This window comes from Spinacia oleracea, chromosome 4, assembly GCF_020520425.1.
Source record: "Spinacia oleracea cultivar Varoflay chromosome 4, BTI_SOV_V1, whole genome shotgun sequence".
NCBI classification, from domain to species: domain Eukaryota; kingdom Viridiplantae; phylum Streptophyta; class Magnoliopsida; order Caryophyllales; family Amaranthaceae; genus Spinacia; species Spinacia oleracea.
This window is the reverse complement of record NC_079490.1, coordinates 85,558,698-85,577,469: the sequence shown is the minus strand read 5'-3', so window position 1 is coordinate 85,577,469 and position 18,772 is coordinate 85,558,698. Positions and strand designations below refer to the sequence as shown.

Sequence of the window (18,772 nt, the reverse complement as noted above, 5' to 3'; positions counted from 1 at the left end):
TCGTGTCGCCTCTAAATTGCCTTAGTGTCGCCTATGGTGCGACTCTGAAACTAGGGACTCTAAAACTTTTTGGTGTTTTGGAGTCGCCCCTTTGAGGCGACACGAATATTATTATACATGTCGCCTGTTATGGAAGAGGCGACACTGAAGATATATTTTTCAAAAATATTAATTTATTAATTAATCATTTCGAGTCGCCTATTATAATAAGAGGCGACACGAAAGCTACTTTTTAATTATTTTAAAAGAATTAATTAACTTTTAATGTCGCCTCTAATCTCTATAGGCGACACGGAAAATAATTTCCGGAATTATTTTTAAATTTTTATTAATTATACGAGTCGCCTCTAAAGTTTATAGGCGACACGAAAAAATATTTTTCAAACATTTTTATTAAATTTGTTAATAATCGAGTCGCCTAATAAACTAAGAGACGACACGAAAGATGTTTTGCACAATTATTTTTATTAAGCTAATCACCTTTAGAGTCGCCTCTTAATGATACAGGCGACACGAAAAGTATTTTCCAAATTATTTTTTAAACGTTTTTACCCATTTTGAGTCGCCTATTATACCAAAAGGCGACACCGAAAGTATTATTTTTTTAAATAAAAAATATATTTATTAACCATAAGGAGTCGCATGTAATTATAGGAGGTGACACCTAAAGTGTGTATTATGTTTTTTGTTTTTTTTTTTATTTTGTTATCGCTAAATTAAATTATTTCTACGTACGTAATAAATTCACAACAATAATAAATAGAGCTGAGAATTGTATAATTGCGAAAATGTTTTTGTATTAATTCAAACAAGAAAGTTGGTTCAACAATTGTAAATAATTGTATTCCAAAAAATACCCTACAATTTGTTATAGTTTAATTTCTATCTCCGAAAACTAGAAAATGACTACAAACAACTATTAATAAAATATCTACTCCATTTTTCTCGAACATCATCGATCTCCTCTTGAGTGTACGGGTTTGGAGAAAATATCTGCCCTTCAACAAAATAATGTATTATATTAGTAAAGTTTAAATAAAAACTAGCGCATATATAGTAACAACTGAGATAAAATAATAACAAAAATACATGTACACGTACCTCTTCCACATTACTAATACTTTGTAATCTAAGTAAAACTATTTGATACATGTACTTCATGACGTAATAGCCACATTCAAGCATTTCCGGTTCGAAGAACACTAATTAAGATACAAATATAATACACATTAAATTAAAGAATAACATATATATGAATAAATTACGATAAAAATAATAAGCAAACTAATTAAATTTTACTATAATTTCTTTCCATCTTAGAGACTTTCGAGATCCTTTGTTGTTGGCTTGCCAAGTCCGATAACTCATAAACATGAGAAAAATTGTTCCAAGTATTATTAGGTGTAGACTCTTGAAACACGGTAAATCACTTGCGTGGCATATATCAGTCACTTGAAGACTCTTGAAACTGAACAGATACAGTAGATCACTAAAATCAACATGCATGGAGTGTAAAGGAAAATTATCACCACTTATCTACCCATATCAAATAAATCTATGATATTCATATAAACTCTGGAGGCGAATTGGACTCTGTAGGCTTGCTATTATCCCCCAAGTTTTTGCAACAATTCACAGTAAACATTTTCAGAAACTGAACCAGGGACCTGGCATGAAACTGAACAGATACACCAGATCACTAAAATCAACCAGGGACCTGTTAGTTGAAACTGTGAGATGAAGGTTAAGGTAATTTTTCTGGAAAATCAACCGACCTTCAGGAGACATTAGTGAAGAATATAATCATCGGGCTTTTAAAGCCCACCCAACACAGTCGTATGAGGAGATTTGGTTTCCCGTGTTAAAGGAAATACGACTCAGACACCTTCATATTCTATCCAGCATTTGTCCCATGACTTGAGGAATTGTTTAGGCAGCAACCCTATGTAGTTAGATGTAGCAGAAGCCTGTAGGCTTGTAGTTGTAGCAATAGCCTTGACAATTATGTTCAATGGGTTTTGGATTTCAAAGTTTAGGTGACATTGTGAAGGTCATGTATAACACAATGTCATAGGTTTGACATTCTTAAACATTAGCTTGTACTTTGATGATGATTAATGAAATACATCAGTTATTATTATCATCTAATTGATCAATTTTGCATATTTACATTCTTTATTTATAGTTTCTTACCTTAATTAATCCAAGTTCTTGTACACCATCAGACATCTAAAAACTGGTGACAGTTCAGCTAGTTGATCCTGATGTATTTTTCACTCGTTTGCGAAAATGATTAGAAACTGTTAAAAGACAGCCAGAAAGCTACATACGCAAATGTGAAAAATTTCCATGTTTGTTAAGGGATTATACCACCTACTTTCCACCAACTAATATGATTATGTGAAAAGCAAAAAACATTGCAATCAGACATCTTACAGTTTAACCTTCATCTCAAAGCAGATCACTAAAATCAACCAGGGACCTGTTGAAACTGGGTCTATGGACCATTGTGATCGGGTTTGGTCTAATCATTTCGAAACAAATAGGATAATGATGGTCAATTTGTGGATGGTATGCAGTTAAGAGGTTGTGCTGGATTCCCTGTAATGGCATGAACGAGTTGCTTCATGTAACTAAACTACTTCACTTAAGTTGTTTTACAATGTTACCATAAGGTGAGTGGAAAAAAACTAAAAAAGAGGTCAAACTTTTGGTAGTTGGTGGGTATCATTCATGGAGTGGGAATGTGGGAAGTGTCTTAGTCAATTTTTACAAGTCTTAGGAATTGAATGAGTATTGGACTATTAGAGATTTAGAGCACTACCTAAGAAAGCATATATTTCATGATGAAGGTAGTAAGGAACTGAATTAGAGTCTTTGTTATTCAAACGCAAAACTCAATCAGTTGGTAAAGAGTAAGGAGGTTAGGATAATGATTTTGTGAGGTCCTTTGAGTGAAGGAGGTTGCAGGGTACTGGCTCAAAATGCGCAGCAGACTGAAGCTATGGCTCTTTTGACAGGATTAAAGGAGGCGAAGAATAGAGGCCTATCTGACGTTATCCTCAAGACTGACTGCAGTAAATTAGTGACAGCCATCAACAATCACTACTACAAAAACACCCTTGAAAATCAACCACGAGATCAACAGCTGATAAAGTTGAAGAATGGGATATTGTTTTAGGACCATGTATAACCTCATCATATCAGCAAAGGGTAATTTCCCATGAGGTTAAGGTTATAATCCCAACATCATAAAAACACAATGCACATTATTCTTAATCCACCAACTATTACAATAGTCACATTCTAAACTTACAATAAAAAAACCATAATTGCTTCTTCAGTTGACCCACTGTAAAGTAAACTTTGGTCTTTCAGCAAACACGATGTCAAATTAATTAAACCAAGATCATATCATCAAAAGTTGCTGATAAAACACAACTACCAGGAAAATCTAAATAGAATTTTCACAGGGATCAAACTATTTCTAATGTAATAAACTGACAAAACGATGCAACAAAATTGCTTACAAGAGCTTGATTATCCAGATCAAATGGCAAACAAAAGAAATCAAACACGATGAATTTGTAACCTATTAAAAGAGTGAGAGAGAAGAAAGAAGAGGGAGTACCTTTGAGAGTTCCAGCAAAAACTTGCAATTTCAGTTACTGTGCTTTTTAAAAGGGCATTACAATTTCGATTTTTCATGGGGGATTCTTATCTTTTCAGATTCTTATGTTCTCAATCTCTGAATTTTCTAGGTCCATGTATTTCAATTTTGAATTTTTACTAGTTTTTGGTGGTTCAGGTTCTAAGGTAGCGATTTTGCAGGTTGTTACCAAAATTTAAACGCCTACACCTAGAAATTCAGAAATATATTCAGGGAAGATACGGATCTAAACACCGAAAACCCCAAAAAAATCGAAATTCAAATATATACCTTCACTTAGAAAATCAGAAACTGGGAGAAGATGGAATTTAAAACACCAAAAACCCCTAAAAATCGAAATTTTAATACCAAGACTTTACGGAAAATCAGAAATTGATAGAACATGAGTCTATGAAACACCAAAAAAAACTCCAAAAAACATTGTACTAGAATTGAGAGAAGATAAAGGAAGAGACAAATTAAACAATATAGTAGAACCCATGCAAGACAGAGATGATCCGAAAAGACAAATAAACAGGTCCGATGATCACCATTCACCAATCACGAACCCAGTTCAAATGCAAACACTAACTAACCCATAAAAAGAAAAAAGGAAAAGAAATCAAAGAAGCTAACCCATAAATACGAAGAAACCGTAAATCATGTTCAATAAACAAAGGAAATCAGGAAAAAAAAGTACAATTTCAGATCATAAACAGCCACAACCAGAAACCACCCAAAAACAACATACCATGAACCAAAGAACCCAACAGTGTAAGAAACTGAAACGCTACAAAGACGGCTTGAAATCTTCCAGAAATGTAGAACGAGATGAATTGAAATCAGATTGCATAATCAAGTAGAAACCAAGGGAAGAAACCATCACATATCAATTTAATCATATCAATTGAATAACTTTTTGATGGAAAACACCCAATTTAATCATATCAATTCAATAATTTTTAGATAAAAAAACGCCTAATCTGATGAGAAACCAAAAATAATAACATCAACACAAAAAATTAAGATTGCTAAGATTAATACTTCAATTATGCAGAAGTTGCGAATCAAATAAACCCCTTACCTTTTTTTTGCTGTGTTGGAAAGATTGGAAAACCAGCAGTAGACACGCGATGATGAATTGCTCGAGAGTATCCCTTGTTCGAGATGATCTTTAGAGAGGATGACTGATCTTGAGAATTGATCTTGTGAGAACCACGGGACTACCAGAGGTTTTGGGGGAGGATATTGGTGTGAAATGTGAATGTGTGATTGCGTTAGAATTGGGGCTAGGATTTTTTCGTTTATGTACATCGTACCTATATTTCATTTCCTAAAAGTTCTTTACGCTTTCCGTTTTAGTCCGTTCCTGAAAGTTCTTTACACTTCTACTTTATTCCATTTTTACTCTTATTTGGCCCACCATAACTTACCCACTCACAATACTTTAATATTAGTTTCCACTCACTCACATTGGTGGACAATTTATAGCCACTCATTTTCCATTTGTTACCCCACCATCACATGTTCACCAAAATTCCTTAATTACCGTGCAAATAGTAACCGTAAAGATCATTTAGGAACGGAGGTAGTAGTTTTTTGGGTTTAATCCCCCAATTTTATTTTTTATTTTTATTTCTAATGTAATAGACGCAAGTAATGCTAATATAATGTTGCTTGTTTTATTATTTCGTATTAACAGGCCACACTAAAAAAAAATTCGTCATTTTTTAAGAAAAAAATTGAAATAAAATTAAGGAGGGATAGGTGTCGTCTGTTTTATGTGCGACACCAACACTTATAGAGTCCCATTTCATATCACAGGCGACACTAAAGGTTTTCATTTGATTTTGGAAATTTTGTGCAACACTACCTTTAAGTTTGGACGTTTTGTGAATTACTACCTTATAAAAAAGTTTTTTAATTTTGCTACCTTATAAGTTTGTTTAGTTTGAGTAACACTACCTTGTAACAGTTTCTGTCAAATTCCTCCGTTTGTGGGCCCCACCTCCAACGTTTCCCTCCATTTTCATAATTGAAATTACTCCTATGTCCCCCCATTTGCTTTCCCACCAACTTCTATCTTCTCCTTTCTCTTTCCTCTGTCATTTTTCTTTTCCTCTGCTTCACATTTATTCTTCTCTCCTTCAATCTCAACCACAAACCCTAAAGCCATAATTGATGATGCTACACTTCTGAATCTTCTTCAAGTCAAGAGATTCTTCTCTTTATTACGCGCAGTGGTCCAAAAGGAGATCTTGGAAAGATGAAAACGACAGGAAGTGGTCCAAAGGATAAGGGAAAGGGGATAATGCCAACGAACCGACAAGGTGGATCCCAAATCAGGTATTAAACAGTTAAAACAATGCGATTTTAGTAGTTTAATGTGATATTATTGGTTAATTAGTTGTTTAATTAGGAATCCCTAATTTTTTAATTGCACTGTGAAATTTTGAATCAAGAACCCTAATTTTTTATTGTCATTGAAATCCACGAATTCATTGTTTAATGTTGTTGGAAACCTTAATATGATTGTTTAAATGATTGTTTAATGTGAATAATGATTAATTGATTGTTTAATTGAAAAACCCCTAATTTTTTAATGTCTAGGGTTTCTGGATTGGGTTTCTGGATTAGTGTTGTGAAATAATTGTTTATTATTGGAAAAATTAGATTAGTATAACTGATTAGTTTATTAGTTTACAGTGATTACATGTGGTTACTTTTTTGTTCGTGTTGTGTAACCAAGTCGAACACTTGGACACGTACCCGAGTCGGGACTTGGACATGTACTCGATTTGGGATTTTTTAAATTTTTTGTAATCACTGTTGATTTGCAGTTAATTTTTTTTGGTAATTAAAATTGTAGGAATGAGCAGTTGGGTTACATTGATCTTGCAATATGGATGGGGGGAAAGTTTGTTTTCAATAAGGGGGAAACTGATTATGTTGGTGGGAAGTTGTATACTAGATTGACAGTGTGGTTGCATGAGTTAACTGTTTTTAGTTTGAGGGAGCTTGTAATGAAAGGGATGAGTGGAACTATAGGGAGGATTATTGAGAATTTCAGTGTATGGTTTAGGCTACATGGGATGAATTTGACTAAGGGTAGGAAGATTATACACACTCATGATGATATAGGGAGGTTATTGGAGACAAAAGATGGGTCTAACAGGGTGATTTTGTACATTATTGAGGAATCCAAACCAGCTTTTATTGGCCCATCTGTTACCTACCAAACTGCCAACTTTAAACCACCAAGACCACTGAAACAAGCTACACAAAGCAATCCTTCTGGGCCACAAAGAACACTAACCCAGCCCATTACAACCAAACCTGCTGGCCCATCAACAGTGACCCTAAAACAAGTGAAAATGGAACCACTTCAGTCAAAGTTTTCCCTAGTTAGGAGAAGCCCAAGGCTTGGTTTTGATCCTGATGTGATTTACATGGGAAAGGGTACAGGGCCAAGTGAGAATCCATCCACTGTAAAAGAACCCAACAAAACCCAATTAAAAAAGCCAATTGCTTCAGCCACTGTCAAAGCAAGTGTTCCTAAACCTATTCCCTCAAATATATCTTCAGTTGATCCTCACACTCCAAGTACAGAACCAACAGAAATCCCTCCTCATACCACCACCACTCCCACAAAACCTTCAAAAACACCTCTGCCTGCAAACCCACCTCTTCTTAGTCCAGATTTGAAGACCTCTACCCCTAGGAGAAAGAGTGTAGCACAGAAGGGGAAAAAGGTCAAAGGAAAAGCAGGAAAAGTAGGGAAGAAAAAGGGGAAAGGAAAGAAAAAGGATCCTGGGGACTGTTTATTTGAAAATGATGAGTTTGGTGATTGGTCTGAAAGTGATTCAGACTTTTCAGATTTAGATGTGGAGTTTGAACCAGGGGAAGAGGACAGAAAACAACTAGAGGAGGATGAGTTGTTCTGTGAGCCATTGTCTACTGTGTTGAGGGGAAATAAGAGGGTAGATAAGGTTGCAGCACCTGAGGTGGAAGAACAAGTGGATCTAGCACCTGAGGTGGAAGAACAAGTGGATCTAGAACATGAGGTGGATTATGATTCAGAGGAGCTTAGAAGTCTTTGTGGTTCAGATGATGAAGTAGATCCATACCCTACCTTTAATCCAGAGTCAGACTTCAAGAAAAAGATTGTGCTCAGTTTGGGTTTAAAGTTCCCGAGTGTTCATGCTGTTAGGAAAGCGATAAGGTATCATTCGATCGAGAACCACTACGATTACTACCTTCTTCATAATGGAAGGAAGAGGGTGAGTGTGTATTGTAGGTATAGATGTAGTTGTCCATGGGATAAAAAGCATGCAAAGCTTGTAAAGTGTGTGTGTGATGATCCACATAAGTGTAGGTTTAAGATTCATGTGAAGAAACTAAGGATGGAAGAAACGTTTCAGATCAAGTCTTTAAGGTTAAAGCATACTTGTGGTGTGGTTCATTCAAGTTCTAAAATCACATCGGAGTGGTTAGCTGAGAAGTATTTGGAGGAGTGGAGGTCAGAACCATATTGGAGGCTTGTTAAGTTTAGGGAAAGGGTTTACAAGGAAACGGGGCTACATATTGGATACTACAAGTCATGGTTTGCTAGGGCTAGAGCCAAATTGATTCTGTATGGGGATGCTGCAGATGAGTATGCTGCTGTGTATGACTATGGGTATGCAATTCTTCAATACAATCCTGGTTCTTCAGCCTATGTACAATGCCAGATTAGAGACAACCCCACTCCGTTCTTTCAAAGATTGTACGTCTGTTTTGAGGCTCTCAAAGTGGGTTTTAAGAATGGATGTAGGCCCCTGATTGGAGTAGATGGTTGTCACCTTAAAGGGGCTCATCTAGGAATGATCTTAGTGGCTGTGAGCAAAGATGGAAATAACAATATTTTTCCCGTAGCTTGGGCAGTGGTGGAAGTTGAGAATGCTGACAGTTGGACATGGTTTCTTGATTTGCTGATGAAGGACATAGGACACCATGACGGAGAAGGATTGACTCTTATGTCTGATAGGCAAAAGGTAATATAGTTTTATTCTTTTGTTCAATGAGGTACAGTTTCTGGATGGTTTACTAACCTTGTGTTTCTGTTTATTGTTTCAATTCAGGGACTATTGGATGCTATATCTGTTGTGAGTTCAAAAGCCGAGGTCAGATTTTGTGCTAGACACATATGGGCTAACTTCAAGAATAAATTCAGTGGCACAGCCTATAAGGACCTGTTTTGGGCAGCAGCAAGATCAACAACTAAGGTTTGCTATTCTTCAACTTGGTTGCATTTAGGCTTTCATGTTAGAAATGGACTCGTATTCTTAGATTTAGTTGCATTTAGGCTTTCATGTTAGAAATCGACTCGTATTCTTAGATTTATTTGCATTTAGGCTTTCATGTTAGAAATCTACTCGTATTCTTAGATTTGGCGGCACTTGTGATTTTATTTTAGAAATCGACTCGTATTCTTAAATTTGGTTGCACTTGTGATTTTATTTTAAAAGCATGTGTGTTTAGGGTAGAAAAGTAAAGCATGCTTCTTGGACACGTTCCCGAATCGTGACTTGGACACGTACCCGAGTCGGGACTTAATCGCACTAAATGTATAAATGTATAGCATTTGTTATTGTTTGTTGATGTCATCCTTGTTTTTGTTTGTTACATGTATAGCATTGGCATGATTCTTACATGGCTGAAATCAAAGAGCTAAACGAGGATGCATATAACTACTTGAGTGACATACCTCCTGTTCATTGGTGTAGACATGCATTTGGATCGAATTCTAGGTCTAACATGTTGCTCAACAACCTTTGTGAGACATTTAATGCTGTGATAAGGGAAGCTAGGGATAAACCAATAATAACCTGCCTAGATTGGATTAGGAGGTACGTAATGAGAAGGAATGCTGAGAAGTGGGAGGGTATTCAAAAGTATGAGGGGAGGTTTATGCCATTTGTTGAGAAGGTTTTAGCTTGGGTTTATGAAGCATCTTTGAATTGTATAGTCTGTCCTTCTAGATTAGATGAGTGGGAGGTGGAAACTGCTTTTGATAGGCATGTGGTAGATTTGAAGGAGTTGACATGCACATGCTTTAGGTGGGAGTTAACGGGAATACCATGTCCACATGCTTATGCATGTATTGTGAAGAAGAGGTGGAGGCCTGAAGATTTTGTTCATGAGTGTTACTCAAAGGCCAAATACTTAGCAACTTACTCGCCTCATATCAAGCCAATGCCCGGGATGAAGCAGTGGAAGAAAACAGATTTGCCTCGACCTTTGCCTCCACTGTTAAGGAAAATGCCAGGAAGGCCTAAGTCACATAAGAGAAAGAAAGAAGCAGGTGAGGATGCTGAGGAGAGGTTTGTGAAGCGAGGGAAAAAGCCGAATAACTGCTCAAACTGTAAACAACCAGGCCACAACAAGAGAAAGTGCAATAATCCACCTGGTGTTATTCAGCCCAAGGAACCAGGGAGGGATCCCTCCAAGAACCCATGGGTTGTTGCTGACAGAAACAAGAGGGCTGCAAGAGTTTTAAGGGTGAGTTTTTGTCATGTATTTACATTGTTTCTGTTGTTTAGAGCTGAATCTGTTTCTGTGTTTCTATTGTCATTAACAATATGTGTTTCTGTTGTGTATGCAGAGGTATAATGCTGAATCAGTCACTCAACCACAGCAACAAAACTCAAGTGCAGCTACCATGCAACAGACATTTAATGCTCCACCTCAATCCAGTCAGACAGGGAGTTATCAACCTCCTCCACTCAGTCAGACCTCAAGTCAGCAACCAGGTCAGACAGCAAGTCAGCATCCAGGTCCATCCAGCCAAACATCAACTCATCAGCCTCAAACATCACTCCCTCCAAAACTCAGACCCAAATTGCAGACAACAAAGAAACCAGTGTGGCATATTTAAGTATTGTTGGTTGTAATTCCTTTGAACAAGTAGTTAAGGTTTCTAATTAGCAACAAGGTTACATTTTGGCAATGACAATTCTAATTAGGTGCAAGGTTTACATTGGAACACTGTGTAAAGATTCATTTGCCCCTTAATTATATTTGACGTTCGAGCTCGGCTCACGCGTGGCTCGTTTCAGTTAAGTGCAGGTTTAACAAGTTGTTGTTCTTGTTGTTCACTTGTTGAATTGTTGTTATGAATATATGATGTTCAGGTGTGGTTCATTTGAGAAAAATTTGTCCTCCATTTAAACTAAGTCAATGGACCAAAGTTGACTCCCGTTGACTTCAAGGACTTTACCTAATTTATAGATTTATCCTCTGTGGTGAATGACAGGTGAAACGAGCACGTATACTAACCAAGTTTTAATCGGTACACAATTAAACGGAGCTAATAATCGAACACAAGTTAATGCAAAAAGATATTGTCATAAGCTAGAATTACCATTATTAAATGATTAGAGTCAACTAATGTCAACAACATTACATTACATTACATGAAATCCAATTTCCCGTTCCATTGTCGCGTTTACACTAGAGGAACTTCATTACAAACTTCAACACACAACAAACAACTAATCCTACAACAAACCAAAATACAGAATGGGCAATTTCTTGGCCCTTATCCTTTGTCCCCTTCATTCCAGCCACTCCACCATTGCATATCCTTTCAAGCCTCTCATTGGCAGCAACAAGAAGGGCTTTGTCATCCTCCAACTTCTGCAATTCTGTCATCATGACCCTCAACTCTGTTTTCAGCAATCTCTTCTCCACCACCAGTTCATTCGTCACGACTCTTTGCCACTCCACAACATCAGGATCAACCCAATAAAACCAACCACATCCTTTCCTACCAGTGTGTACATCAGAGAACTTACAAGTCAGGAATTTTCTCCCCGGGTTATCAGTTGTCCACGATGTCAACATCTTGGATGGAATGCCACAATAACATTTTTTTGAAGCACAAGGAGACCCACTCGACATCCTGCAACAGTTAAAACAACTAATTATTAGTATTTGATTTCTCAATCAAAAACCCCCAAATTGCAAATAACGATCAAAATTGATATTTTAAACCACGAATACCCACATTTTTAGTCAATTCAAGAACCCAATTTTGCAATGTAGTTGTTTTCACATGACAATTCAAAGGTTTCAAACGCTAAATTTATCAAAAGGATTCGAATTTAATAAAATTGAACAAGAACAAAAACCCTAAATTGAAAAAATAAACCCAGAAATTGAAGAACAAGAACGAATTTAATGCACTCACCTTTAGGTTACTCGATTCCTCAACCAAATTGCGAATCTTGCTTTGAGAAAAAAATTACCCAGATTTCTTGATTTTTTTCCGAAAAATTGGTTGAATGTGGTTGATAAAACTTTACAGGAAGTTTAAATAAGGGGGAAAGGGAGTTAAGTAGTTGAATATAGCCGTTGGAGGTGGGGCCCACAAACGGAGGAATTTGACAGAAACTGTTACAAGGTAGTGTTACTCAAACTAAACAAACTTATAAGGTAGCAAAATTAAAAAACTTTTTTATAAGGTAGTAATTCACAAAACGTCCAAACTTAAAGGTAGTGTTGCACAAAATTTCCTTTGATTTTTTAAAAAAAAACAATAGGTGTCGCCTGTTATTAATTGTCGACACCAAAACTTTTAAAGTCTCATTTTTAAACACAGGCGACACTGAAAGTATTTAATTTTATTTAAAAAAATATATTAAAATGAAAATTAAGAAGAAATAGGTGTCGCCTGTTACTAATGTGAGACACCACAACTTTTAGGGTCTGATTTTATAACACAGGCGACACGCTAGTCACTTTGGAATATCTGCTAGCAACTTTATGTGTCGCCTGTTTTATAAAATGGGACTCTAAATGTTTTGGTGTCGCGCATTAATTTGAGACGACTCTAAAAGGGCGACTTATAAAGGTGTTTTTGTAGTAGTGATATTATTCTACTCCCCATCAATGCAAATGCAAATGATAGATCATCATAGGGTCATTAAGGCGAAGGCCATGAGCAAAAACACACAAAGCACGTAGTCAGCAAAAGCTGAGTACTTACAAGAATAGAGTGAAACAAAACTAAAACATGCATCACTCACTAAGTACTAATCAACATGCAAAAGCCATATAATAATTAACAAACCAATAATGAATACAAGACTCGACTCTTGACTCGACTCTTGACTCACAATTTAATTAGAATAAGCTTCGAACGGGCCAAAAGAATATTCCATAAAGGAAAAGGTGATGGGAGCCAACCATACACCAAATAATAAATAATAAAATCGGGCCATACCGAGTGTCGGGCCATACCGACGGAATTCCTGCGCATAATATAAATGAAACAACATCTTGTATCATTAGTAGGAGTACGAGCTTTCCGGCAAGACTCCCCCCATTGTTCATACTCAAGGTATATACGTTCCAAGAGTTTTGAAGCATTTTCTGGTTGCACTTTACGTTTATTAATATTTTATTAAAGGAGAACTCAAGACTCAACAATATACACACATAAAATTAATAAACGACAACCAAAACAATTTCATTTTAACCCTTTAGGACTTGTGATCAATAAATCAAGACGTAGTTAAATTACTACCAAGTTCCTTCTCGCAAAAGGTGAGATTCCACATCATGCCTATTAACATGAGGGTTGTGCCCTTGCACGACAAATCCTAATTCATTTCATATAAAATATTCCCAACTGAACCCTACATGTGCGGTGACTTACGTGAGCTAACCCTTCACATGTGGTAAAATAAATAGTACAACGAAGTACGAATAATTGGCTCAAAGTATGCTAGACATCCCGTACAATAGCATCCAAATAAATAATCCATCCATTGCATGTGAAACAAACCATACATGCATAAATATTTAACACCATGATTGACAATGAAATCCATACTCATAATAATCTCAACATGCTTGTTCAATCAACAATTCAATAATCCCACTAATATTAATCTACATGATCGTTCACCAAAGCATATATGAATCCACATAATATAATTCACATCATCAACAATCATGTAATGTCCTTGACAAAAAGTGTGGTCGCCCTAGACTTGTACGTACCTTGAATACCTAAGCGTAGGGGCCAGTTTGCAATAACGAGCACTCACTCAGAAATCACCTCCTATCATCAAAATGATGAAACTTAAATTATTTCCATGTTCATTAAATTTCCAGCAACTTTATAAAATTTAAAACCTCATTTAAACTTTAGAATTCAATCGTTTTTCAATAATATAATCGTCTCAATTTGTAAAACCAATCCATAGTACAAAAACATACTTTTTCCGCCTTTAAAATCAATAAAAATCAAAACTTTAAGCCTTTATTCAAATCTAAAAATATAATTGATTATCATAATTAAAATCATCACCTAATTATGCTAATCAATTGACTCATTAGGTCTAGATTAAAACCCTAACTTGAAAATCCCAATAAAACCAATTTAACATCATAAAAATCAATCCTTTATTAAATAAATAAATCTGAAAATTCATCCTTTAAAAATTAAAACAACCCTAATGAATCACAACACGCAAATCCTCAAAGCACGGTATTCATAACCGATTCCCAGCATTTGAATTACTCAAAACAATAATAATATTATAATTTAAAATACGAAATTGAAATAGAATAGGTAAGGAAGAAGAGAATTATACCAATCCGGCCTATAGCACGGAACAATCACGAATTAGGGTGATTGGGCGAAAAAAGAATTGAATAACGAACACGAACAACACACACACACACACACACACACACACACACACACGTCCGTGTGTGTGCGCGCGCAGCAAGGGCGACGAACAAGAGGCAGCGACAGGGCAGCGCGCGCGGGGCTGGGCGCAGCGTGCGAGCGAGAGGGACGAGCAGGGGTGTGCGCTGAGCACACGAGCAAGGGAGACGAGGCAGGGGTGTGCGCGAGCACACGAAGCAACAGCAGGGCACAGCAGCAGCGCAGGGCACGAGTGCTCGCTGCGGGCTGCGGGCAAGAGAGGAGAGGCGAGGGAGTGTGGGCGAGAGTGTGGGCGAGCACGAGGGCACGAGGCCGTGGGCGTGCAGGTGCCGAGCAAAGAGAGAGGGAGTTGGAGTAGGGGCAAGCAAAGCAAAAGAGGCCTTATGAAATTTTAGGGGTTCATTTAATGATGAGGAGTCCTATTTATAGGCTCCCTATTTTCAATGGGCTAGGCTTAGGAAAATAGAATTGGGCTTAGGGAATTAAATGATTGGGCTAGCTTATGACTTTAATTAAATTCTTTTGATTGGGCTCGTTTAATAAAACGAATTGGACTTTTCATTTAAAACCCGAAACCTTTAAAATTACTTGCAACCCATTTAACTTCCCGACTCAAGAATTAAATTCGTTTCGTAATTAATTAAAATAATAAATATTCTAATTAAATAAAATACATTTAAATAATATTTAAATGCGAATTAAATTCCAAAAATCGTAAAATGCTATATAAATATAATAAAATATACTTATAAATATTATAAAAATACGAGGTATTACAAACGAAATGGTGACTCTCCATACGGTTCCCGACCAAAGTGTGTGACCATTTCCGCGCCTACCGAAACTTGGCTTTTACTTGACATTCTCGATGTCAAGTATGGAGGCCGTCTGCCGACACACACTTCCCTTAGGCGGATGTGAAAGTTATCGCCGGATCCGTCTCTTAGTCGAGTACCTTTTGACACCCTAAGCCGACAACTTGCATCATACAAAACTTAGACTGACCTTAGGTTGAGAACTTTGCATGTCGCATTCATATTCATGACTAGTGTGACAACGTGCTACTTGTGCATTGTGTGGGCGTCTTTGCACGCGTGAATGACTAACCTCGAGTTCTAGCTTGCCAAAACCAATTAGCCTCCAACTAGGAAACCAAACCCCTAGGAGCATCATTCAAACCTCATGCGTCTAAATCACCGATTTTAGGGTCTTTAGGAGTACCACTCCATTTGATTCAAAACCCTCAAACACGCCTCACGCACAAATTCCAAATTAAAAATTCAATCCAACGGCGTCATAATGCCGGATTTTCGAGTCCAAATTCCAAGTTCCAAATTCAAAATTCAATCCAACGGCGTCATAATGCCGGATTTTCGAGTCCAAATTCCAAGTTTCAAAGTTCAAAATTCAATCCAACGGCGTCATAATGCCGGATTCTCAAATCCAAACCTCAAGTTTCCAAGTCAAAGTTCAAATCCAACGGCGTCATAATGCTGGATTTTCTAGTCCAAATTTCGAATTTCAAGTTCAAATTCAAATTTTCTAATCCAAAACCTCAATTTTCAAGTCCAAATCCAACGGCGCCATAATGCCGGATTTTCTAGTTCAAATTTCGAGTTTCAAGTTTCAAGTCAATCCAACGGCGTCATAATGCCGGATTTCCTAGTCAAATTTCAAGTTCAAAACTCAAATCCAACGGCATCATACCGGGTTTCCTATTTCAAACATTCAAGTCTTCAAACCTCAAATTCAAGTTGTCAATACCAATCTCAAAGTCTCAAGTTCAAATGTCAAAACTCATGGCCGGCGTAATGCCAATTTTTCGAATCAATCCTTCAATCTTCAAGTCCTATACTCAAAGTGTCTAGTTCCCAATTCATGCCATCGTAATGCCGACTTTTCTACTCTATAGTTCAAACCTCAAGTTCGAAGTTCTCAATTCAATCTCAAGTCCTATATTCGAAACTTCAAAATTCCAAGTCTACGGCGGCATAATGCCGGACTTTCAAGTTCCCAAATTCAATCCCTCAACTCCATGGCGGCATGATGCCGGAGTTTTCAAAATACAAAGCCTCATCTTCTATATACAAACGTGCGTCTTTTCCATTTCAAAGTTCAAACTTCGAGTCAAATACAAATTTCAAATTCATCTTCAAGTTACAAAAAACTCTTTTCTTCTATTGCTCCCCAGTAAAAAATTTAAAATCCCCTGAAATAATACAAGTCCAACACTTCCAATGGGTTGAAAATCCCCTGAAAAAATACAAATTCAAATTCCATGTTCTATCTCCGGGTTGAAATTCCCCCAAAATACTTCGAAATCCAATGGGTTGAAACTCCCCTAAAATAATACAAGTTCCAATTCTCCAATGGGTTGAAATTCCCCTAAAATATTGACGGGTTGAAATTCCCTTAAAATAATACAAAATCAATTCCTTTTCAATTGGGTTGAAACTCCCCTAACATAATACAATTCCAATTCTCCAATGGGTTGAAATTCCCCTAAAATATTGACGGGTTGAAATTCCCTTGAAATAATACAAAATCAATTCCTTTTCAATTGGGTTGAAACTCCCCTAAAATAATACAAGTTCCAATTCTCCAATGGGTTGAAATTCCCCTAAAATATTGACGGGTTGAAATTTCCTTGAAATAATACAAAATCAAATCCTTTTCAATTGGGTTGAAACTCCCCTAAAATAATACAAGTTCCAATTTTCCAACGGGTTGAAATTCCCCTAAAATATTGACGGGTTGAAATTCCCTTGAAATAATACAAAATCAATTCCCTTTCAATCGGGTTGAAATTCCCTTCAAATACTCCAAGTCCAATGGGTTGAAATTCCCCTAAAATATTGACGGGTTGAAATCCCCTTGAAATAATACAAAATTCAATTTCCTAGTACAAGTCTAATTTCCAAATTCTCAAGTGGGTTGAAATTCCCCTAAAATAGTCCAATTATCAATAGGTCGAAATATTCTTTCGTCATTCCATGTTCTAGTACAAAGAGTCAACTTCCACAAAAGAATGAATGCTCCTCCCAAACACTTCCAACGGGTTGCAAATCCCGGATACAAGTACAAAAATCCAAAATCCCGAATCTTCGGAGTGGCACTTAGAGTCAAGTCTAGGTCTCATTCATTTCATGCATATCATATCATGTGTCGGGAAGTTCATGTTCAAAAGTTCAAACTCATGTCCTAAATAGGTGCTCAGACTCCTCCTCTCAAGATCCTATTAAAGATGACTTCACTAGCAGCAGCCGTAGCTGATCTCTATGAACGTGTTGAGGGGGCAGGCCATTACAAGGCTCTCTATCTGACTGTCGAATACAAAGACAAGATCATCCCCATGACTCTAGTGGACAATGGATCAGCTATCAATGTGTGTCCTCTCCGCACTGCTGAAAATTTGGGTTTCACCCCAAATGACTTTTCTAGTTCCTCCCAAGGTGTTCGTGCCTATGACAACACTCGCCGGGAAGGAATGGGAACTCTCACTCTACTACTCCGCACAGGGCCGATCGAGCGGAAAGTAAGCTTTCAAGTGCTCAACATCAAAGAAAGTTTCAATCTCCTATGGGGAAGACCTTGGATCCATGACCTCAAAGCAGTGCCATCCTCACTCCACCAAAAAGTCTGAATGGAGGTCCAAGGAAATGTCATTACCCTGCATGCTTCCCATCCAAGGACCAAGATAGCCGACAAGGCTCTGATATTAATCGAACATGATGACAACGACGAAGACCTTTGGGGATACAGTGCTGAAGTTGGAGCCATCGAATCCAGAATGAATCCCATGGCAAAGCCCATGATGATCAAGCGTGGGCGCTTCTTGGGCACTACTCTGCCACCGCCCACCGAATCTCCTTTCAAGGCCCAAGGACAGACTAACTGTTGGGGACTGGGATACAAGCCAACTAAGTTCGATGACAAGCAGCAAAAGGCTAAGCTGAAGGCCCGTCGAGCTGGCAAAGATCAAGTCAAAATACCTCCTCATCAACTCACACTCAATGGGCAATTCGTGAAAGAAGGAGAGGATGACTTATGAAGGAAATAATGCCCTTGGTCCAAGTATGCATTTAATGTTAAGTCTAATAAATGCGGTTCAGTATTAATTAAACAAGTTAATAATTCAGTGAGATCAAGTGAGCTGAATGCCTAGCTAGAGGCCGCTTCAGTTCAAGTGGAATTAATCCATAGCTTACTCTTGACTGAACCCGTAGGGTCACACTAATAGTACGTAAACGGATCAAGTATTTAATGGCATTAAATACTCCATCTATGGATATTCGAAATCGACGGATCTTGGTTTCAGTGGGAGCTGAGATCGTTAAAGGAAAGTAAATGAATACTCCGAAAACGATGATATTGCCGGAAACGGAAATATGGATCGTATCGGA

General features: G+C 37.2%; 2 protein-coding genes and 1 long non-coding RNA gene across 3 annotated transcripts; 1 reads left to right on the top strand and 2 right to left on the bottom strand.

Annotated features, from left to right (window-relative positions):
• Positions 1-772: 772 nt before the first annotated feature.
• LOC110796391 (uncharacterized) lies at positions 773-5,005 on the bottom strand. Its single transcript, XR_008932417.1, has 2 exons — positions 4,734-5,005; positions 773-1,468 (listed from the first exon to the last, which is right to left on the bottom strand). It is a non-coding gene; the product is annotated as an uncharacterized lncRNA (long non-coding RNA).
• Positions 5,006-5,508: 503 nt separating this feature from the next.
• On the top strand, positions 5,509-10,799 carry LOC130471677 (uncharacterized). Its single transcript, XM_056841933.1, has 5 exons — positions 5,509-5,995; positions 6,519-8,682; positions 8,770-8,913; positions 9,323-10,189; positions 10,293-10,799. The coding sequence occupies exons 1-5, from the start codon at positions 5,916-5,918 to the stop codon at positions 10,563-10,565; spliced, it is 3,528 nt and encodes a 1,175-aa protein (XP_056697911.1). The 5' UTR covers positions 5,509-5,915; the 3' UTR covers positions 10,566-10,799.
• Positions 10,800-11,031: 232 nt separating this feature from the next.
• LOC130459348 (uncharacterized) lies at positions 11,032-12,201 on the bottom strand. The gene is made up of 2 exons (XM_056826667.1): positions 11,880-12,201; positions 11,032-11,591 (listed from the first exon to the last, which is right to left on the bottom strand). Exon 2 carries the CDS (start codon positions 11,588-11,590, stop codon positions 11,141-11,143), a length of 450 nt encoding a protein of 149 aa, XP_056682645.1. The 5' UTR covers position 11,591; positions 11,880-12,201; the 3' UTR covers positions 11,032-11,140.
• Positions 12,202-18,772: the final 6,571 nt, after the last annotated feature.

Bases quoted from the DNA above. Each gene is read 5' to 3' on its own strand.
- LOC130471677 (XM_056841933.1), top strand. From the start codon at position 5,916: ATGAAAACGACAGGAAGTGGTCCAAAGGATAAGGGAAAGGGGATAATG. The intron at 8,683-8,769 runs GTAATATAGTTT...GTTTCAATTCAG, and splicing joins TTATGTCTGATAGGCAAAAG to GGACTATTGGATGCTATATC. The intron at 8,914-9,322 runs GTTTGCTATTCT...TTACATGTATAG, and splicing joins CAGCAAGATCAACAACTAAG to CATTGGCATGATTCTTACAT.
- LOC130459348 (XM_056826667.1), bottom strand. From the start codon at position 11,590: ATGTCGAGTGGGTCTCCTTGTGCTTCAAAAAAATGTTATTGTGGCATT.